Consider the following 24,162-nt stretch of genomic DNA (forward strand, 5'->3'; position numbering starts at 1 on the left):
AACTAAAATAGTTATTAGTCATCCCCAAATGCATCACCTTACACTTTTCACTATTAAATTTCATCCTATTTCTGATACTCCAATTCACAAGCTCATTCAAGTCTCCCTGCAGGATATCCCTATCCTCTTCCGAATTTACAACGCCTCCCACCTTCGTATCATCCACAAACTTTATCAGCCCACTCCTGCAATCGGTTCCGAGGTCAGTTATAAATAGATTAAATAAGATGGGTCCCAAAACTGAACCTTGAGGCACTCCACTAGTAACCTCCCTCCAACCTGACAGTTCACCCTTTAATACGACCCGCTGCATTCTCCCCATTAACCAATTCCTTATCCACCTCTGGATTTTCATATCGATCTCCATGTTTTTCAGTTTAACCAATAATTCCTCATGGGGTACAGTATCAAACGCTTTACTGAAATCCAGGTATATCAGGTCCACCGCATTTCCCTTATCTAATAAATCCGTTACTTTCTCAAAGAAGGAGATCAGATTCGTTTGGCACGATCTGCCCTTCGTAAAACCATGTTGTAATTTATCGCAATTGCCACTAATCTCCAGGTCCTCAACTAGTTTCTCTTTCAGAATTTTCTCTAACACCTTGCACACTACAGATGTTAAACTAACAGGCCTGTAGTTACCCGGATCACTTTTTTTCCCTTTCTTGAAAATAGGAACCACATTAGCTATTCTCCAGTCTAACGGGACCACCCCCGAGTTTACAGATTCATTAAATATTATCGCTAACGGGCCTGCTATTTCCCGCGCCAATTCCTTCAATATTCTCGGATGAAGATCGTCCGGTCCTCCTGACTTAGCCCCATTAAGGTGTTCAAGTTTTGTTTCTACCTCGGATACGGTAATCCCCCATCCCGAATGCCCCTCTGTAGTGGTGCTAGTATCCCTAATCCCTTCATTGGCCTCATTAAACACCGATGCAAAATATTCATTGAGATATCGCGCCATGCCTAGATTGTCTTTAATCTCCTCTCCGGCAATAGTCTTCAGCGGTCCCACTTCTTCTTTCTTTGCTTTCTTCCTATTTATGTGGCTGTAAAACCTCTTACTATTGCTTTTAATTCCCCTCGCTAGGTCCAACTCTACACGGCCTTTGGCCTTTCTCACTCTATCTCTACATTCTCTGACTTCACTTAGGTACATTTCCTTACTGATCCCTCCCCTCTTCCACTCTTTGTACGCTTTCTGTTTTTTCCTAATCGCCCCTTTGAGTCGGTCGCTCATCCAGCTCGGTCTAAATCTCTTGCTTAGTAATCTTTTTCCCTTTTTTGGAATACAGGCCTCCGACAGCTCATGCATCTTTAACTTAAAGTAATCCCAGGCTTCTTCTGCCTTTAAATCCATTAATATGTTTGCCCAGTCCACTTCCCTTACCAGTCCCCTTAATTTGTTAAAATTGGCCTTTTTAAAATTATAAACCCTAATCTTTGACTTAATTCTATTACTCCTACCATGTATTTTAAACCGAATTAGCTCATGATCACTGGAGCCCAAATTGTCCCCTACTACCACTTCCTCAACGAGGTCCTCACTACTTACCAGAATCAAATCTAAAATGGCCTCCCCCCTCATCGGTTCAGCTACCACTTGATGGAGGAATTGATCAGCAAGCACATCTAGGAACATCTGAGCCCTATTATTGCTACTAGCGTTTGTTCCCCAATCTATATCCGGGAAGTTAAAGTCCCCCATAATTACACAGTTTCTATTAGTAATTACTTCTCTAAACACATTAAATAGTTCCTTATCCATATCCTGGGTCGATCCCGGCGGTCTATAGCACACTCCAAGCACTATCCCCGGAGAGCCTCTAGTAGTCCTATTACCCAGTGTGAGTATTGCCCAGATGGACTCAGTATTGTCTAATCCATCAACTATTATTTCTTTGCAGCTTATTTCACTATTGACATACAATGCCACCCCCCCCACCTTTACCTTTGTTCCGGTCTTTCCTAAACAGCGCATACCCCTCCATACCTGTGTTCCAGTCGTGACTGCCATTCCACCACGTTTCTGTTATTCCTACGATATCCGGTTTCAGCTCTTGGACCAAGAGCTCCAATTCCTCCATTTTATTACCTAGGCTTCTGGCATTGGTGTATAGACACCCTATGTCGTTTAGCCTGTCTCCCATTAGTAGCACTATATGTTGCGGGCCTCCTTGTGTCCGTCCCCCCTGTCCTTCCTATGTCCAATCTCATCTCCCCGGCTATGTCTCCTCTCATTTTACTCACCTTCTCCATAGTGGAATCTGGCGTGGAGATTAGCTGTGCATCTCCCAACCGTCTCCCCAAACTTCCTAGTTTAAAGCTCTTTTGATAAGATGAGCTAGCCTCCCTCCCAGAAGTCTATTTCCTTCCCTACTCAGGTGAAGCCCATCCCGCGAGAACAGGTGTCTGTCCCCGAAAGCCTCCCAGTGGCCATACATCCCAAAGCCCTCCTTATAGCACCACTCCCTTAGCCAACTATTTATTCTCACAATCCTATCAGCCCTTTGCTGCCCTTCCCTCGGAACGGGCAGAATCCCACTAAAGATAATCTGAGCCTCTATCTCCTTGAGCGTCTTCCCCAGCCTGGCATAATCTCCCTTGATCCTCTCTAAGGAGAACCTAGCCGTGTCATTTGTTCCTACATGAAGGATTATCAAGGGGTTCTTACCTGCTCCTTTTAGGATCCTTTTCAACCGCAGGTCCACATCGCGTATCTTTGCGCCCGGTAGACAGCACACCCTTCTGTTCTCCGGGTCCGCCCTGGTCACAGGCCTGTCCAATCTCCTCAGTAAAGAGTCTCCAATTACATACACCTGCCGTCGCCTGGCAACAGTGCGATCTAGTAATCTAGTCTCTGATCCCTCTAGTCCTGACCTTTGCCTGTTCCTATCTTCCCTTATGCTCCCCCTTATGCCTTCCTGAATCCTCCCGGGGCCCAGAATTGGTGCTGTCTCCATCAACTCCTCCCCTCTCTCTCTTGGACTAGCTGCTCTTCTTTTCTTTCTCACCCTCCCACCTTCAGTCGCCACCCGCTGCCCCTCCACCTCGCTATCCAAGCACTCGAACCTATTCCTGAGTTCTATTCCCCCCTCACTGGCCCTTCTTTTCCTTGGCCTGCTTCTCACAGTCACATGCTTCCACCTCCCATGTTCTCCCCCTTCCATTCCCCTCTCACCGTCCTCTACCTCTGCCTCTACCTCCACCATAGGGCATTCTCCTTCAGCCCCCCCTTGCCTGTCCTCCATCAGCTTCTCAAACCCCCGCCTAAACTCCACCAGGGTATCTACCTGCATCTCCAGCCCCTTAATCTTTTCATCCAGTAACACTATCAGGCGACACTTCATACACACATACCTGTGTTCCGGCTCCCCTGCTAGGACCATATACATACCACAGCTTCCACATGCAGCCATCTGCATTCTGTCTGCTGCTGCTGCTTGGCTCATGGCTGCTGCAATCTCTGCCCACAGCACCTGTGGACTCAGAGCACACACCACACCGTGCCCTCCCGCCTCCCCCCTTACCTCCCCCTGCAAACTCCCTCTCAAACTCCCCTGTTAGCCGCCCTGTTTGCTGCCGCTGCTCGCCACCTTTGCCTCAGGCTCTTTCAAGAAGACCCACTAAGGGAATACACACACACACACCCCGCCTGCTCATGTTATTCAAGCCCATCTCTGACCCATTTAGAGATTACTCCTCAAACTACTATCTAATTTTAAAATTAGAATTTAATCACCTAAACTTTGGTCCTTTCCATTAAATCTTAAGTAGATATGTCCACTCCCTTTTTTTTGTTACAAAGCAGCAAAAAACCCCATCAAAAGCATTTTGGACTCAAGTGAACACAACCATTGTAAAGGTTTTATAGGTCAGAAACAACTTGTCCAATTTACTTAAAACCAGGTAGAAAAAAACCTACTTTTGAAAAAGAGTCCAATCTATCCATTTTGAGGTAGATATTCCTTTGTGGATTTGAGATGGGGCAAAATGCAGGCTTATAATAAGAATTCAGTTGCGATCTTAACTGTGGAATGTCTATCACCACTCCAGAATTACTCTGGTTTCACACAAGGATAACCCTATTTACTTCAGTGGAATTATTCCTGACTTATGCCAATGCAAGTGAGATCACCATCAGGCCAGGTAAGATGAGAGTTTCCATGATTTATTAGAGGATATTAAAGAAGAAATGATTTAATAGGTACAGGACTTGTCTACATGATAGGGTAATTACTACATGGGTGTGATTTCTAAAGCACATTAACGTGTTGTTCATTAATTGGTCTATGTAGACCTTGCTGATGTGGACTAAATGTTCCCTAGTGTGCTTTGATAAAGTGATGTCACTATGTGAAAGTGCACTTGGGACGTTTAGTGAGCACCAGCAGGGTCTACATGGACCAAGGAGCATGCAGCATGCTAGTACATTTTAGAAATCACACCCCCATAGTGTAAATTGCCCTACTATATAGACAAGCCCACAGGTAAAGTCCATGTTGCTAGAGTCCATTTTGAATTGCCAGGAATTGCAAGAGCTTATAAAGCATTTCATTAATCCACAAAAACAAAAGCAGCGGGAGAACATTCTGACTGGTCATTACTCACAGCTTTCATGGATACAGCCCATAATAATAAAGATTCTAAATAAAATTACGGAACTGGACTGCTTTTCTATTGTTTACTAAATCTAACCAAACTACTTTTAAATCTGGAACAAATTTGCTAATTCTTTCTCTTTTTGTTCTGAGAAGGGACAATATGATAACAGTGGCTGGCACTAGCAAGTTAATTTTATAACTAAAACTGACAACCCACTCAAGTACCAGCAATTTAAAAGAGTAATATATTGTCACTTTTAACTGGAAAGTGGTGGTGATATGAGTTTAGAAGTATTTTGCATATTTATTTTGTTCCACTTTAAATAAATTTGTGCAAGGTTTATCTTGTTAGTTCCAAATGCAAGTCCCTCTTGGCCAGATTTAGAAAATAAATTAGACTTCACAAACATTGCAAAGACTGAATCAATACATTAATATTTAGGAGGCATTAAGGAGCCTTATTAAACAAAGAAAAGGCCTGGAATATTATACTGGAAATATGAACCATATTTAAATTGAAAACATTGATCATCATTATGGACTGAATCTATAAATTGTATTTACATATACAATTAAATTATTTCCAATTCATTATATGCAAAGTGTATCAAATGTTTTAAGAAACCAAAATATAGATAATCCACAGAAATAAAATGAGAGAGAAGTAAGAATAGGAATTTATATAAGTCTCTCACACATGTAGACCCGATTCTGCATACCTTATTTACAGTAGTCCCAAAGGTGACCTGGGATGTGGCCCAGTATGGAGTGAATCAAAATTGCCTCACAGGTTTAGCCTTTGCCTTCTAATCTGCAGCCCTCATCAGGTGCATGGGATAGGGAGCATACTAACCAAATCATTCCATGTTTTCATCCTACTTTAAAAAGCCTGAGAAACTCCAGCAAGAACATGGTATTGAACAAAATGACAGTCACATGGCTAAGCACTTGATAAAACGCACATGGCTATCTTAACTCTGTCACAGTGTATTTATGTAAGATGATAGCAGTTTTTAAACTGTGGTCCATGGACAGCAGTAAGACCTCTAATTTACTGAACTCTTTCTTAAATATCAAACTTAACTTTGTCCAGTAAAAGGTGAAGAATTAAGAAACCAAGCTGTGGCTCCTAAATACTACAAGACTTAATTTCTTTCCTTTATCTTCTTTATTTTTAAGAACAGATTCAAAATGCACCTTATTCAAAGATACAACTCTACCAGAGCCAGAGCATTAGAATATGGCTTGCATTTTCCTAGGATAGTTCAATAGTATCTGTGCCCCAGGATGCTTGGGATAGCCCTCACTGAAAATGCCAAGGTTAGGGTAGGCTGCAAAAGGGAGAGCAGATACTCCCCAAACTGGTGAAGTTAAACTCTCCAACCAGTCACAGACTGTACTTCTGATCATAGGTGCCAAGTTTCTAATCTGCCGGGGGGTGTTCCCCCCGGTCCTGCCCAGGCCCCGTCCCCACTCCACCCCTTCCCCCAAGGCCCCACCCTCAGTCCACCTCCACCTCGCCTCTTCCCCGCCTCTTTCCACCCCTTCCCTGCCCAGTTCTGCCCCTCCCACAAGCACGCTGCGTTCTCGCTCCTCCCCCCTTCCCTACCCCCAGCACCTCCAGATGCCACAAAACAGCTGATCCACAGCAGGCGCTGGGAGGTAGGTGGATGCGCAGATCGGCGGGGCCCGCCATCGGACAGAAGGTGCTGGGGGGAAGGGGAGGCATTGATAGGGGGCTGCCGGTGGGTGCTCAGCACCCACCATTTTTTTTCTGTGGGTGCTCCAGCCATGGAGCACCCACGGAGTCGGCACTTATGCTTCTGATCTCCCACACTGGTTATCAAGAAATAACACAGCCCCCTAATTGCATTCCAGTTCTCTGGCTCCTAATCAGCACCTAGGTCCAGTACAGTGAGAAGTTATTTAAAAAACTCTTCTCACTATACAAAATGGTCTTCTGAACTCCAAAGGGCCAGACACATTGCCAGGTCAGTATTAGTTTGGATCTTACCCAAAATACCATGCTGCTAGCCAATCCTTTCATGTCTAAAATGAAAGGTTTATTATAAAGAAAAAAGAAAGAATGAGAAGAGAGTTGTTAAATTGTAAAGCAGTCAGATACACACAGAGACTTCAAAGTCCATATATCAGGTTCTTAGCAATATTGGTGAGTTTGCTGGCTTGAAAGTCCCTTGGGAACACATCCAGAGCTTGGTGGGTCATTCAGTCCTTTGTTCAGAGCTTCATTTGTAGAATACAAGATGGTCGGAGGTATTTCTGTGCTGAATTGGGGCTAAGTCTGCACAACTAATGAATTCTGGTGGATATTGTGAAGGTGTATTATGAAAAACTGCTGTTTTATGAGTGCCCATATATATGTGGATCCACCATTGCAGCCAGGGCCCGTAGCATGTACACTCCAGACAGATACAATGGGAAGCACTTAAGGTTACCAATGGTACTTAAACTTCACCCAGAGGTTATGCAAAAAGTAGCTGCATCCTTAGAAAAAAACAGTTTAGCTGATTCATCTGGAGGGAGGGGGGAAGATAGGAGCAGTTGAAAGTCACCAGGAGGAGAACAAAAACAGGGTACGTTAAAATAAACACACAGGAACAGGGGCCAGACAGGAAGAAGCAGCATGGGGCAGCAGAGAGAAAAGTCACAGAAGGTGGGAAGGGGCTCCAAGAGGGAGAGGACCAGCTAGCATGCAACAGCCTGCATGAAGACAGGATATCTTGCCTGCCTTCCTGGACCCAGATGGTTCCCAAAGGCTTGCAGGGGACGGGTGAGATACAAGTGAGGGACATGGCAGTTTATCATTTTGTATGAGCTCTACTCCCCTGTGCTTTACATGAAGAAGTATAAAAGAGCATAAAGTTGTTAGTCTATGTTTGAGTAAAGTACGTTGACTGCTTCAGAACTCCTGCATGCCCCTGACTGAGCTAAACTGTAAACCAGAGGCTTCTGAGCTTTGGAGTGGAGTTCTGGGACAAGGTGTGTTTAAGTAACAGGTGTATCTCAGGGGTGAGCACTAGTCCAGGGGGTTCAAGGCAGGTGGGGCAAGGGGCTCCATTTCTGAGAAAGGGTAGCAGACTGAAAGTCAGTGCTCAGAAAATGTGCCAGAGGCCAAAGGAGGAACCTGTGCTTTAGCTTGTTGACAGTCTAGAAGCTTAACACGCTTTAGGGGATCCAGAACACAGAGGCTTGGATTCCCCTCAGTAGTCCTACTGGTTGGCCAGGAAGAGGCACTCGCTAGGATCTATGACAATTTCATTTTCTGATTTTGGTAATAGAAAATCTAACATTTAAATCATCAGTTCATGAGTTAGCATCTAGCTCTGATGAAGACTGAGTTGATCAAGAACTCCTTCTAAACTTGTAATTAATTACTGATACTTCTCACTTCCCTTTAATAAGGTCACTGAAATAATGTTAACTGAAGATTGCTCTCTTTATACATCCAAGGAATGTATTAGTCCTTTTTGGCCATAACATCACACTGGGAGCTTATGTTCAACTGATTACCCATCCACCATGAACCAAGTCTTTTTCAAAGTCACTGCTTCCCCGGATAGAGTCCCTCGTTCTGTAAATATGGCCTGCATTCTTTGTTCCTAGATGCATATTGTGTGCACATACCTAACTTATAAAGCAATCTGGCTCATTTGATATCAGTGATCTGTTCTCCTGTCCTCTTTACTACACCCTCAACCTGTATGTCTTCTGCAAACTTTATCAATGACTATTTTATGTTTTCTTCCAGGCCATTGATATCTTGGCATAGGTATCAATGAACCGGACTAGAATCACATCCACTCAATGATGTTTCCCTATTTAGAGTTACATTTTGAGACGAATTGGTTAGTCAGTTTTTAATCCATTTAATGTCCATCATCTGAATTTTGTATTTCTTAATAAAAAATTTGTGTAGTACCAAGTCAAATGGTATGAGGTAATGGTATAGTATCCCATTAAAAATCTACTTTTTCCTCACTGAGCCAGATCAAGAACATTAGGCAAAAATGGCACACAAAAGAAGATTCAAAATGAGTTTGAAATGATTGTATGTAAAGATCTCAGTGCAACAGAGAAATTCACCTAGATAACTCTTTTGGAGAGTAGAGTTTCATCATAAATGATTTTGCAATCTTGGCACCTGTTCCTGCTCCCAGTGAAGTCACTGAGAGTTTGGGAAAAGTCTTGAGTCTTTATTTTCTTTAATTTGTAATATGTAGTATACAATTCCTGGCCTTCAAATTCTTCCTGCCCTGAAGAATTTCCTTCCTGCCCCTTTTTTCTATACAAGAACTCATTGTTATTCAATGGAATTCACCATGTAACACCATTTTAAAGAACTGGAACTTTGCTTTAAAAAATATCTTCTCCCATTTCTAATATTTTATGTTGTAGACTCTGCTGCCAATTATCCATATGCAACATAAAGGGAGAACTAGCACTTTGCTTAAGTGATTTTGCTTTCACTTTGTATCTTTTTTTTGCTTTTTATTTTCATTTATGTTTCCCCCAATAGCACATGTTGTTTCTAATCTTTCAGAACAAAAGAATGAGAACACAAAAGCTGCTTCTGTAGAATTTAGTTATGCCATCCCTATGAGCCCTATTCAGCAGAGAGGATATATAGCTCTATTACACCAATTAGCTACTTGAGGTTCATAAGAGTCTCCGTTATTTCAAACAGATCTATCCCGAGATCAAAGTCATTCCTTATAAATGTGTAAGTTTCATATCTTTGCCTTTTTTACCAGAGAATATGGAGGGTGAGTTTATTCTCAGTGCAAATATGAGACATCCTTTCAAAAAATGTTTGCATCCTTGAAGCCAGGCACTAGCCAACCTGAACCCTGATGCCCACACCGCTCTAAATGGAGACTACACAAATAAAGGTTAGTTCACCTTTTATCTCTAAGTTGCTGCTTCAAAACCAGCCCAAGGCAACGATGACTACCTTCTGATGACTATGCAGAGACATGTATACAATGAGTGGCTGATCTCACTTTGTACCTGACAGTCATCCACAGCATAAAGCCACCTTTGTACAATTAATAATTGTTACTGTGTGGAAGCCTCAGCAGAGACCAAGAATTGAATTGGAATGGAGATAGAACCAAGAGATAGACTCTTGCCCAAGATCGGGGCTGAGATGCTGTGGGGAAGCTTCGAGTGCTGCTGTTCCTGCTGTGCCAGTTCAGTGCATAAATACAGAGCTGTCAGTATAGCAGCTTTCCTCAGGGCTAAATTTACTAAAATTAAAAGGGAAACACATACAGGATAATTGGACTTTCAGTGGCATCTTTAAGATGGTTTTATATCCTTTTCAATATGGTTTTTAGGCTTGGCCCAGATGTGGTCCCTCAAATACAACTTAAAAAAAAATTAAAATAACCCCAGATTTTACACGGAGTACAACACCATGTAACTGCTAATACTGGTACCTGGCTGCTGTCCTCCTAGTATGCTACGGGTATGTCTACACTGCAATTGAAAACCTGTATCTGGCTTGTGCCAGCTGTCTCAGGCTAAGGGGCTGTTTAATTGTGGTGGAGATGTTCGGGTTGTGACTATAGCCCAGACTCTATGGGCTGGTCCACACTAACCCCCCAGTTCGAACCAAGATACGCAACTTCAGCTACATGAATAACGTAGCTGAAGTCGAAGTATCTTAGTTCGAACTACAAGGTACTTACCGCGGGTCCACACGCGGAGGCAGGCTCCCCTGTCAACTCCGCATACTCCTCTCACGGAGCAGGAGTACCGGTGTTGACGGCAAGCACTTCCAGGATCGATTTATCGCGTCTAGACAAGACGCGATAAATCGATCCCAGAAGATTGATTGCTTACCGCCAAACCCGGAGGTAAGTATAGACGTACCCTAAGACCTTGAGAAGTGAGAGAGTCCCCCGCAATCTATGCACCTCAATTAAACAGCCTCTTAGTCTGAGGCCCATGAGCCTGAGTCAACTGGCTCTGGTCTGCAGTGGGTGTCTAACTGCAGTATAGATATACCTAAGTCAGCATTTGAGGAAGATCTTCTTTGGGAGACAGTGAGGTTTCTGGGAAATACACTCTCCCAAGGTAATGACATTATATATTATACACCATTATAGAATTTTTTTTCCAAATTCCCTTGCCTTTTCAGTTTACATTTTCCAAGTGATGTGTCTTAGTTAAGATTCTTTTTGGAACTTTTGCCCCACATTATCCATACTCCAAGCAAAAATAAACAAAAAAAAGACACTAGAAGTAAAGAAAGAGGAAGGAAGCACAAGGAGAACTCCATGTACAAAAGTGATTTAAAAGTCATAAGATGCTTGAAAGTGTCAACAGAATGGGCTGACTGTAACAGAGCAGAAATACATTGGCTTGGATCAAGTGCCTTGTATAGCTAACCAGCTGGAACACACACGTCTTGCAGAAGATATATTTGATCCCGTGTGCAATTTTTAAAAAAAATATGGATTTTGCATGCTAGTATAAAACACAGACTATAAGAAGGCATGTCGCTGATAGCCTAAATGAAAAAAAAAATTGAAGGGGGTTAAACACTAGTCAGCATTATGAGTTCTGTATGATTAGTGCTGCAAAATTTGGAAAGTCTGAATAGCAAGTGCTAAGCTTCAAAATGTTGATGGCCAAAACCTAGAAACTCTGATTTTGACTAAATAGTGCTCCTTGCAGCCACCTGATTGATCAGGTACTGATCTACCTTATTTATACTCATTACATTATTAATTGCCATTATAAAGCTTGTTTGCTGTCTTCTAATATCTATGTTGATCTCAAAATATTTGAGAGACTAGGTGTATGATGTAATATCTTATTTTGGACCAACTTCTGTTGGTGAATGAGAGAATCTTTCGAGCTTAAACTGATCTCTTCTTCAGGTCTACCTTCTTCTAACGTACTCAACTGTGAAGTCTGATATAAAGGCTGTTATTTAGGATATAAAATGCTCCTGATTCCAATTGCTGTTGAATTTTTGTTGAGGTTACTTTAATTGACATTGAAAGTTTTCCCAACATTTCTGCAATTAGTCTGTCATTACATGGGATAAAACCCGTGCAATAAAAAAAGGATGAAGAAAATAATTGCTGCTGTTACTATATGTCAGGTTTGCAGAGAGTTTGTTTAAAGTTAAAAGATTTCCAAATCTAATTTGTTCTAATGAACAGAGAGGCTGAGTGGCATGTTAATGCAGTCAGATGAGACAGGAGGTTTTTTTGGCATCACAAAATTGAAAAATGGCTTGACATGCATTTCTTTTCTTCTGGGCTGTCATAACTGAAAAGAGAACAAGTAGAAGAACTGAAGGGAAAAAACGGAAAACCAGGGAAATAGTATCTCTAACTAATGCCAGATATATTGCCTCTAATAAATAGACTTTCAGATATGGACTGGACTGCCTGACTCCAGAACACGTACCCAGGATCTTTTGAGTGCAGAGAATTCTACTCCTTATGCTATCTGAAAAAAAAAAATTAAATCCTTCAACCATAACTTACATCTTCCCTTCAAATAGTACTGTAGAGCTTTCCCATTGTGTTTACCCTGCTTCTCAGTAACTTTAACAGGATCTTGATTATCTGCTGTGTCATAGACTTCGCTGTGTTGAGCAGATCATTCAAAACTGTCACAAAGTGATGGCTGGGATTTCCAAAGGAGCCTATGGAATAAGGATGATTTCAATGGGATTTGGGGGCCTAACTACTTTTCATATAGAATAAGGGGTAGAGTCTTTGTACTGAAAAGATCCTGGGTACATGTTCTGGAGTCAGGCCAGTCCATCCATATCTGAAAGTCTATTTATTAGAGGTAACATATCCGGCATTAATTTAAGATATTATTTTCCTGCTTTTCCTTCTTTGAAAACTCCAGCCAATATGACCATACCTATTGTGTAGACAATTTATCATATATATCCTTTCTATCCCGATGTTACTGCATCTATACTGCCTCACCTTCCTCAGAAACTTGGCCACATATGGAAAGTTAGATACAGTGGACAATTAACAAATATATTCACATAAAGCAAGGTCTTCTTTTACAAAGCCTTCACTACTACTTTCCTTAAAGCCAAAAAAAAAGTCTCAATTTTAGATGATTGTCAAACAGCTCACCAATGCTGAATAAGAAAAGCAACACAAGCTCCCAACATTCAAAAAGAAATTGTGCTGGCCACAGATGCAAGCTACTGATAGTTGGATGAAGGCCAGAAAATATACTGGACAACTCTGAAATGGAAGAAGATAAAAATAAATATGGAAAGCTGACAATTGTGGAAACGAGATGGAAAAGCTACAGGTCTTTTCTCCTTCAAAATGACCATTTAGATGCTCTATAAGCATCTTTTAATTAAAGAAATATATTTGAGACAGCAACTTTAAACCAGTGAGTAGCACATTCCTGGTAAGCGTGTTCTGTTCTTGTAAAAGTCAGTGATATGAGAGTAAGGGCATGGTTCAGCAAGAACTATCTTTTCATAATAAACTCTCTATGTTTAATAGATTTACAATAACATATACATAGTTTACTCCAATAAAATTATGTGGATTATTTGAATAGGCCTTTTATTTTTTTAAGCAATTAATTCATTATTAAAGCCATCCTTTGTGCACTCTTCCATTGTTCACTGTGATTTCTAGATGTACAAGCAGAGTTCTCTGAATTTCCACTGGTCCTATGGACGTTCATAACAGTGGGGGAAATAAGAAGGAAATGGCCCCTTCAGGACGCCCATGAATAAGTAGATCACTACTCGTTTGGCATTTGCCTTCTGCCACACAAGTTGACGTTTGAGGAAAAAGCAGGATTGGGAAGCTGCAGGCCAAACTGGTCTAATGTGGTCTTGCCACAGTCAAGCCATCAAATAAATGGAGAGTGAGAGTTGAATAAAAAGTCCTGTGGCTGACAAACATCCCTCAAGATAATCCCTTGTGGAATAGCATCACCCTGCAGGCACATTGCACTCTACTCCCTGTTTGACTTCTGTAGGAAGTCACTCCCAGGCCAGAATATTTTAAACTGAGATTCCCCCTGTGAGGGGTTTCATTTATTAAGTCTCTTACAGCGTATCAATTAGTCAGGTCCAACCCTTGTTCCCTCCTTAAGCCAGGTGTTCCACTGTCCTTCTAGGGTCTCCATTGATAACTCAGGCCAGTTACAGACCTCAATCAGGTTCTCTCAACTGGCCTCTATTAATTCTGTCCTTTCCATGTAGACAGACTTCTTTCAGGCTATTCACTCACTATCCCCTCTTTTGGCTCACTAGAGACTTCTCTTTTATCACTAGGCTAGAGACTGATTTAGCCACTTGACCTACCTGTCATGTGGCTGCGATAAAAGATGGTTACTTATCTATATTGCAACTGTTGCTCTTCGAGATGTGGGTGCAGATCTGTAATCCACTCAGACGTGCACATGCCCAGCACACCAAATCCGGAGAATTTTGCTTAGCAATATCTGTAGAAGCAGCGGTATTGTTGCTGCTGACCCCCAAAGTGACTCCTCTTTGTGGCTGAGGTATTGTGATACAGAGGCCCACTGAGGGTTCATTACTCTGTGTCTACAACTCTTGTCAGGCCTGATATACTCAATATACCTAATACATGGTTGTCATGATATATACCCCAAAAGTGGAATGTAATATATCATTGGAGAACTAATGACTCACTGATCATTAATATTCTTGAGTTATGTATGTATGGGGTGTGTACAAAGAGTTATGGATATGTGCTAGAATTGTGGTCTTAAAATGTGTCTGGTAAGCAATGCATAAGCCCAGTCAACACTAGACAAAGGAATGTGTATTTGTTTGTCTGACCAGCACAGTTTCAGGCCAATGGGAGTTGTAGAGCCAGAGCTCAGGGTGGGATGGGAGCAGCGCGCAGAGCTGCCTGCTGCGTCTCTGCCTAGGAGCAGCCAGTACGGGTTGAGGCTTTTGGAGAGCCACCCGGATACACCACCCTGAGCCCCGCCTGCAGCCCAACCCCCTGCCCCGAGCCCCCTCCTGCATCCAAACTCCTTCCCAGAGCCTGTGCCCCGCACCATCTCCCATGCCCCAGCCCTGCACCCCCTCCTGCACCCAAACTCCCTCCCTCTTAGTTAACTGGGATTTTTCACTTACCGGCACTTTCCATTCCCCCAACATGCTGGATAAAACAGCTTTTACTGTATATTTACATATAAGCGAAACACTACTTCCTTTGTCCTCATGCTTGCTGGACTTCAGTACTAGGGTTTCCCTCTCCTAGATGCTGAGTCTTATGAAGGCAACTTGTGGTGTTCCTTCTCTGGTATTTGGGAAGAAGACTGCTGCCAGGATTCAGCCAACATAGCAGGAGTGCACCTAAACAAAGCAGCTGTTCTGAGTGGGAAGCTCCAAGTGTGAACACAGAGTTGCCTCCATCAGTAGAAATGTAAATCTGGCAACCCTGAAGTGCAGGTCACTTACTGCCACTGGCTTTTTGCAGGAATGACGGGGGGGTAAAGCCCAGTAACTGAGGCATGCTCTGGCCCCAGTACCAGAACCCAACAAAAGGAACTGGAACGTGTAACACCACTCTAGAAGGAAACAATATTAAAAACTACCTAACACCAAAACTATGGCTAAATAAGTAATCAACTATGTACAAAATAGACACATGTGAAAAACATGTGATGGCAAGACTAGACAACATGACAGCTGTCACAGGTGGTAAGAAGGAACTGAAGGAGGTCGGGGAGGCTCTGCCCTGTATGCCATCGCGCAGCAGCATGAGGCTGCAGAGCGAGCACGTGCTGAGGAGAAAACCTCCAACAACTGTGCACTTGGCGTACAGGCACGTGGAGTGGAATGGATATTTGCAATCGCACGAAGAAAAACTGATGCTTTTGGCTGAAGAGATACTTTGTCCTCTACTTTATTTCAATGTAGAAGCTAACCCACTAGTTACCATTACTAATCCAATTGTATGCAAACAATATGGCATGATTCCCAGTACATAAATCCCATAGAAGTTTTAGTTGAACTCAGATGACTGCAGTTATAGGAGTATTTTCATTACAACTGCATACAACAAATATTATAAAAAAAACCACTATCTTAGCTATCAATTCAGAGGATTCAACGGTTTTTGTCCCTACTAATAAAATATGGTTCTTTATGTAATAAATGCATTTGGTTCTTTCAAAGCTACAGCATGACATTGTTAGGTTCAAAGATGCACTGGTTAAAAGTAATTAGCGTGACAAAGATTTCATATACTATATTTGTAAAGGATTTGAGTATGCTATCTGGAGTATTAAAGATTGCCATTTTAAATTCTGTTTTATATTAGTGGCTTTATTGCTCATTAAAAATTCAACTGAAAATGTTAATGATGATTACACCAAACACTAATAAATTGAAGCCTTAGGTTACACTTTGCATTTTTGAAGATATAAATGCCATTGCTTAATAATTAGCATATTTTTCACTATTGATTCATTATTTCTGATCGTTAGCTTAATTAATTTAAAGCTTTCATTTATATGTTTTATATGCAATTAGTTTTCAACTTTGTTTTTCAGTTCCTTGTTTGAGGGCATTAACTATTATAAAAATAATCAAAGCAGGGGATTCCTTACTTTGGAACAGTACAATACATATTACCTCTTGTAGTGGGGTTAGCACCCTGCTCCGGAGAGAAAGGAGTTAAAACCAGCTCTGGGAAAGGGCTGCCCTGAGGAGCCAATCAGGGGAAGGCAGGTAGCAGCCAATCTGGGACCGTTAGGGCTGGTATAAAGAGGGCTGTGAGCTAGGAGGCAGGCAGTCTCACTCCAGCCTTGGGGAGGGAATATCTGGCTGCCTTGGAGCACAGGGTACCTTCAACAGAGCAGTGCTGGGGAAAGACAGGCTAATCTGGGGAGCTCAGGCCTGGCAACCTCCCAGGCTGAGGCCTGACAGGAAGGCCTAAGGAGGTACTGGGGCTGCAGGGAAAGGCAGCAGGTCCAACTCCCTAGCCAATGATGAGTGGCCATTCCAGACTGCAGTTTGCCACTGCAAAGGGGTTAGATAAAAACTGGCAGTGGGTCATTGAGGCGAGGTGGGCTCAGGGGAGTGGGTTCCCTGGGTGAGGGACAGCACTCCAAGATAAGGGGCATCGTGGTCCGGGAGGGATGTGGGGCCTACACATTTGGAGATAAAGGGACTGCAGAGGGGCAGGTAACAGAGGGCAAGACACCGGCCTATAGAGGGCACTCCAGGGCTGAGAGAGCTAATTCCCAGGATGGCCAGCAGGTGGCGCCACAGTGGTGAGTCAGTGCTCTGCTACGCCTCTACAGACTCACACCCTAGTCCTGCAGTGGTGTGGTGATACAGGAAAAGCCTCCAATTGCAGGATTAGGCCAGGACTCTTAGCTATTATTTTCTGTGAGAATGCAGGTTAAAGAAAACAGCGTTGATTGTTATGTTATTAAAAAAAAAAAGCCTTGGTTTTTGCCTTCACTGTTGGAGTGGCCTTTCAACAATGGTTCATTTCTATATTTGACAAATGTTTCTTTCAGTCTAGTTTAGTTACTTTAAGCTGGTCACTTAATTCTTGTTTGCATGGCTTTGCATTATAATGGCATACACCACAATTGAGGTGCTGTAATGAAATACTCGAATTCTTTTAAATTTTGTTGGACATCCACTGAGAGCATCATGGAGCCAGGTCACATATACACTTGTAGTTTGGCTGAATGATGAGAGAACAATAGAGGAAAGCTAGGGTTTGCTGTCTAGGCACGTAACAACATCGGTAATTACTTCCTGTTCTCAGTCTCATTAGGGGCTTCGGTGGTAGCAGAGATGGAAGGCAAATGAATTTCAATTAGCTGCTTGCTGTTTCACCCACCACCTCAGAAGCACTGGGGAGGGGTGTTATCTAGGGCCTTTGTTATTGTCCTCTGCCTCCTTTCCCCAGAGAGGCTCATTGGGAAATATTGCCACAGAGTTTGAAGTAAGTCCAATCATTTCCATAATAAAGTTAAAACAAAAAAACAAAAAAACAAAAACAGCCAACCAAGAGTCTTGGTTTTGTACCATAGAATTTTTAAATAAAAATCTTTTTACCCATGAATTTCAAGAGCAGTATTCATTTTCATACACAGTTTGTGATAAAGACTATATGGCTTCTTCTTATTCCCATACCATTTGAAGAGATTGCATATAACACTTGTGCCTTCTTGTATTGCGGAATGTGCCTTGCTAGCATAAGGAAATGAGAATATTTCCCTCCAACTATATTTGGCATCAGTGTTAAAATGCAAAGGCAATAAACCCTCCCTGAACTTAGCACATGATTACGTATTTTAAAATGATGACAAGGCAGAATACTAGGAGCCACATAGAAGACCTACAGCAAATTGACAGATATACCCATATTACCTCTGCTGGAGACAATAGACACGGTCACTTCAAAGATACAAAGTTTTTAGTATTTCTCTGTGTGTATACACACACACTGATTCATTGATGTTTTTATTTGTTCTATTTTCAACTGTCAACACAGTAAAGAAATTTGTCAAGTTTTTTTAAATATTGTACTAACATTGTCTGAAATTTTACCAGATACATGTCATATGAGATGCATACTTTCTTCCCTTGCTTTTGCATCCTCAGAGAGAACAATACATAGAGGTTAGAAATAATTTTCACTCAGGTTTATTTATTTTAATCATACATAATTCCTGTGCTCTCAAACATTTGGGGCTACATTCTATGCTGCGGCAGATGGGGTAATATATCATAGAGCTGATTAGAGTTAGGATTCTCTGCCTCATTCCACCTCAGCATAGGTTAATACAGCCTGGGAGTTCCTCTAGCCTATGCCAGCTGGCAGTAGTCTCCAAGAGACTGTCAAGCTTGAGATGGCTGAAGTGATCTCCTGCCATGCACCCTCTCTGCTCTAACATACCCCTACACTGGAGATGGAGGCAAGGTGAGACAGGAGACTGGTATGCCAATTCTACACTTACTGGGGAGTTGGGACTTGATCCCTCGAAGGGGATAACAAGCATAATAGATTCTTCTCTCTGTGCTGCCTGGGTGGTGCAATGGGTGCAGAGGAGGGCTGGGAATCTATGTACAGGTTTCTTAAAGAAGCAGAAAACCAAACTAGTGACACACATGAGGTTAAATGATTGTGTAGCTAAAGCTGACTGTTAAGTTTCTTATTGTCAGAAATAACTGTTTAATTAAATCTGAAAAGGAGTAATACTGGGCCAAATTCTGTTCTCATTTGATATTCCCCTTTCAAGTCAATGGGTACTGCACTAATGCAACACAGCAGCATTTGACTTGTGGTATACAATTTCTTTCTTCTTCTTCCCCTACTCCCTCAACTACCACCCTCTACTCCCATTGTTGTTTCTAACTCCAGAACAGAAGCAAACTCTGGATACGTAGCTTTCTAGCACAGAGGTAACCTTTTTCCTTATTAAAGGCTTTTAACTGTTATGGAATTTGTGAAATGAACCGAGTTGACATTCCTGGAGACTGAGGTTCTCTATCCATAGAACCAGTACAACACAGATAATGGCATTGCAGATTTATCCCATGTGCTAATAAGTGAAGAGGCCACCTATATGGACATTTAATCCTTAGCCTTTCTTGTAAGACTCCCATCAAAAATGCCAATGTTATGGTTGGGTTTTGTTTGTGTAGTGGGGAGCTAGTCGCAAAGCACTGTACTGACATCACTAAAGGTATAACAGCTGTCTCCACATTCCACCTGAGCAACCAAAATGCAAAGCAGCACCTGAAAGCCATCTTCTGCACCATAAAACTCAGGCACAAGGATTTCCTGAAATATCTTGGAATGGTTCTGCATTGCAACATCCCATACAGCCAACATCTGATGAAGACCACTGCCATGATAAAGACTAGGAACAATATAATCCACAAATGAGCTGTGACCAGTTGGGAAGCAGACATTCTCATCTTATGGATAGCCTCATTGGCTCTCATTTTCTCAGCAGCTGAATATTGCTCATCAATATCGGCAGGTAACACATCAACAAAACTTGTCGGTGTGCAATTGAACACTGTTAATCAAATGGTTTCAGGAGTGCTGAAGTCAACACCAACTGTCTAGTTTCCTTCCTTATTCACGCAAATCTTATCACCATCACTCTGAAGAGAAGCAGCAGGAATACAAACACAGATTTGCCCATCTATGAAGATCTCCAAACTCCCCTCCAACCCAACATGGTGCCTTAAGTCCAGGAGCCCTTTCTAGTTAGTGGCCAAAGCTCTTAAAACCCTGGGATTCTCACCAAAAAACAAGTGGTGGAGGTTGTGCAAAAACAGGATCAAGAATCAAGATCTGATTATGGATCCTACAGACCAACCACCTGGCTTCACCATGCCATGTAAGATATGGATCACAGTGAACCGTATCAGAACCTCATATGGGCGTTGCAATTATCTACTACAAAAATGGAAAATGAAGGATAGCCTGGGATGCGAATGTGGAGAAGACATTCAAACCATAGACCATCTAGTGAACTGCAGGCTTCTAAGATCCTTCTGTGGGAGAGACAGTCTTGATTCATTCCACCGCAGGCCATAGAGTGAATGACAAATTTGGACATTGACCTTTAAGGTTGCTTTTACAGTTGCCATATGAAAGAAAGCTAGAGTTATTTCATGCTGGCAACTGGACGACAATCAAATAGTAAAAACTTTTGATCTTTGCCAATCCAAGACTGGATTTGAACAGTTGATCAACAGATGAAAGGCTCTACATCTCATTGCTAATTTCTAAACCACCTGTCTCCTAGAACTTTTTAATCAGGCTATAGGAGTGTTTAAAAATAGATGATTACTGGGCTGCTTATTCAAAGAAAGCCAAATCCTTAAAAAAAGCTCTCAATCCTTAATCTGGAGAACTGTGTACTCTTTCAATAATTTACTTTATCTTGGCTTGAAAATTTATCATGCAAACAATATTTTTAAAAAATGTATCTAAGCATGCATTGACAGGAACTAGTAAAATCTGAAGAATAAAAATGTGTGAGACAGCTTGTTTTAGCATACAGATAATCATCTCTACTTAAGGACAATTGTTTCTCTGACATTTACTTACTGCTTGAATTGACCCTGTTTGACTTACTGAGGTTTGTCCCTCTTCAACTTATATTAATATACCTGAAAAACTGCTTAAATGCCAATCAATTTCAAATGAATAATTACATTTATAAACAGCATCATATGATTAAGGTTTTTACCTTACCTACTATATGCATTTCTGAGCTCTGGAAAACAAAGTAACTCTGCAAAACGACAGTAATCCCACATCAACTACTGGAGTACAAACTTTCTGTGTCTGAGCATTACCTGTTTGGCTTGTTGATGAGGCAATTATTAATTTAAAAATATAATATAAAGATGTTTATCATATTTTTAAAAATGAACTACTTGACACTGCAAATACTGCAGACATATCCTCTCTAATAATGGAAAAGATAAAATAGTATCTGAAAATAAATGAATCCCTGCAAGTAATCAAGAGTAACCACATTTTGAGGAAATTAATACCTCATTTAAAGGCCACAAAAGAATAACTAGAGCTCACTTTTGCAGGACAATGGCTTGACATAAGTACCACTTATGCAGGAATGAAATCCAGCTAATTTTGGCATCAATATGGTGATAATCTGTCCATAAGAATGAGTTGTGTTTGAACAACTCCAGCCTATACTGCATAAGTCTCTATCTAACACAATAGCTTCCTGATCCACCTTACTCTCTAAATGCACAGGTACTGAGAGAAAAGCAGGATTGTTCAGTTAGCATTAAAACTAGTACATCTTGTACAAAAGGTTGTGCACAATAATTAAGGAATGTAACATTAAAAAAAAACAAAAAAACTTATCACAATTCTTTTACATGGTTGAAAAGGTCACAGAATCCCCCCGCAATATATGAGGTCCATGCAATATGTCATGAGGTCATGAGGCAATATGAGTGGCTGGCTAAAACATGCTCTGATGCCCATCATCTTGGTCACATACATTTTCATAATCATGGCTTGAATTTAAAAGGGGAACTGAATAGAAGTAGGTAGTTCACTATCTACCTATACAAGGCAATAGAGCTGAGGATTTTGCCTGAGCTGTGCTGAAAAATTCATAGATTATAAAGCCAGAAGGGACCACTGTGATCATCCAGTCTGATCGCCTGTATAATACAGGCGATCAGACTTCCCTAAATTAACTCCTGTTATAACTAGAGCATATATCTTATAGAAAAAAAATCCAATCTTGATTTTATAAGTTAGTGTAATCATTATGGTGTCCAAAATCCATGGGAGAGGTGATGGAACATAAATATAATAAAATTAGACCCGACATTCTAGAGGATGCATTCTGATCACAGGGTTACTGTGCATTAAGCAGAGAACATATTTTTTTTTTAATTAATAAAGGACTATTTTACTTTAAATGCAGATTTTTTCAATACATTCCTAATAATGCTGTGCAATTGGTTAAAACACGTACCTTGTACAGTTAAGTGCACCTGCATTGTTCTCGGAGTGTGTTGGGTCTGCACAGAACAAGTGTATGGACCGTCATCTGTCACATCTACATCCTGTATCTGTAGGCTGTATTCCCTTTTATTTGCTGTTGCAATTGAAACTCGAGGATCTACTGACCATTTATCACCTCCTGCAAAAATAATACTTGACCGGTTCAGCCAGGCACCTTTTGAAGCTCCATCTTCCAAATAACACCTGTGAATGACCAAAAGGGATAAAAAGATTAATAATCAGAATAAAAATATTAAAAGCTTTGTACGTTTGTTAGTTATTTGTTTTCACACTAAGATTCAATATTTCATACAACTACAACTTATTAGACATGGGCCTAAAAAGTTGCAAGTCATTTAGAAATTCAGAAATCAAGTTTACTTTGGCTCCAAATACAGGGGAATCTTCCTTATAGCTTGCAACGTGATCGTTCCCCTTTATTCGACATTGGTGAGGCCTCATCTGGAATACTGTGTCCAGTTTTGGGCCCCACACTACAAGAAGGATGTGGAAAAATTGGAAAGAGTCCAGCGGAGGGCAACAAAAATGATTAGGGGTCTGGAGCACATGACTTATGAGGAGAGGCTGAGAGAACTGGGATTGTTTAGTCTCCAGAAGAGAAGAATGAGGGGGGATTTGATAGCCGCTTTCAACTACCTGAAGGGGGGTTCCAAAGAGGATGGAGCTCGGCTGTTCTCAGTGGTGGCAGATGACAGAACAAGGAGCAATGGTCTCAAGTTGCGGTGGGGGAGGTCCAGGTTGGATATCAGGAAAAACTATTTCACTAGGAGGGTGGTGAAACACTGGAATGCGTTACCTAGGGAGGTGGTGGAGTCTCCTTCCTTGGAGGTTTTTAAGGCCCGGCTTGACAAAGCCCTGGCTGGGATGATTTAGCTGGGAATTGGTCCTGCTTTGAGCAGGGGGTTGGACTAGATGACCTCTTGAGGTCCCTTCCAACTCTGATATTCTATGATTCTATGATTCTATGATTCTATGAAAAGGTTTACACATAGAGAACTTCATTATCATCTCCTCCCTCTCTAAGTCTGTGTTTTCGAATTGTAGCTGATCTGTGGCTACTGAGGACTGGAATAATCTCTGAATTAAACCCCATGACCACTTCTGTTGACAACAGGCCTAGAACTCAGTTCCTTCTGCTCCAAAAATCACAGTCCCTGATCACTTGGCTCAAGGGGAATCTCCCTTAACCGTCAGATTATTAAGAAATTTTAGCAATTCAAATTCCATCCAGTAGTGATCGGGATAGAGGTAGTGATCGGGATAGAGGTACATGCTATCTAGTATGAAAATTACTCTTCTTTTTCTTCCAAAATGAGTTTCTCCTCATTTTGTAAAATATTTGTAAATTTCTTTTCCCTTATAAATAATAATATAATATATGGAGATATACCTATCACATAGAACTGGAAGGGACCCTGAAAGGTCATTGAGTTCAACTCCCTGCCTTCACTAGCAGGACCAAGTACTGATTTTTGCCCCAGATCCCTAAGTGGCCCTCTCAAGGATTGAGCTCATAACCCTGGGTTTAAGCAGACCAATGTTCAAACCACTGAGCTATACTCTCCTCTTAATGATTTTTAGTGCTATTTCACAATACTGAAAATTAAGTTAAATATATAACTACTATTTCTTTTTATGCTCACCTTATTTATCATTTCTAAGTTTTATGTTGTACAATATTCTCCATTTATGTTAGCATAGCTCCTATTAGATTGCCATGCCTAGACAACAAGCAAATATAAAGCATATTTCAACTACATCAAAATAAATGGAAGTGGATCAGCGGTATGTTAATGATTCAAACTAGTATAATAGGTTTATAGTTCATTACTGTAGTTTTGTACAATTATTGTTTATTAAAGAAGCAATTACAAAAAAAATAATGTGCAATAGGGTATACTAAGCGATTTAATTGGAGCTCTGCAAGTAACTCCCTGCACATTAAGACGTAGATATATCCCCAATGAATGTGACAA

General features: G+C 41.3%; 1 protein-coding gene across 3 annotated transcripts in view; it reads right to left on the reverse strand.

Moving 5' to 3' along the window:
- NEGR1 (neuronal growth regulator 1) overlaps window positions 1-24,162 on the reverse strand; it is a 652,228-nt gene that overhangs the window by 357,805 nt on the left and 270,261 nt on the right. For all 3 annotated transcript variants that reach the window (XM_065554044.1, XM_005285509.5, XM_024109235.3), the window contains exon 2: window positions 22,137-22,369. In XM_065554044.1, coding sequence (XP_065410116.1) covers window positions 22,137-22,369 — 233 coding nt within the window. The remainder of the gene's footprint in view (window positions 1-22,136; window positions 22,370-24,162) is intronic.

This window comes from Chrysemys picta, chromosome 8 (assembly GCF_011386835.1).
Source record: "Chrysemys picta bellii isolate R12L10 chromosome 8, ASM1138683v2, whole genome shotgun sequence".
NCBI lineage: Eukaryota > Metazoa > Chordata > Testudines > Emydidae > Chrysemys > Chrysemys picta.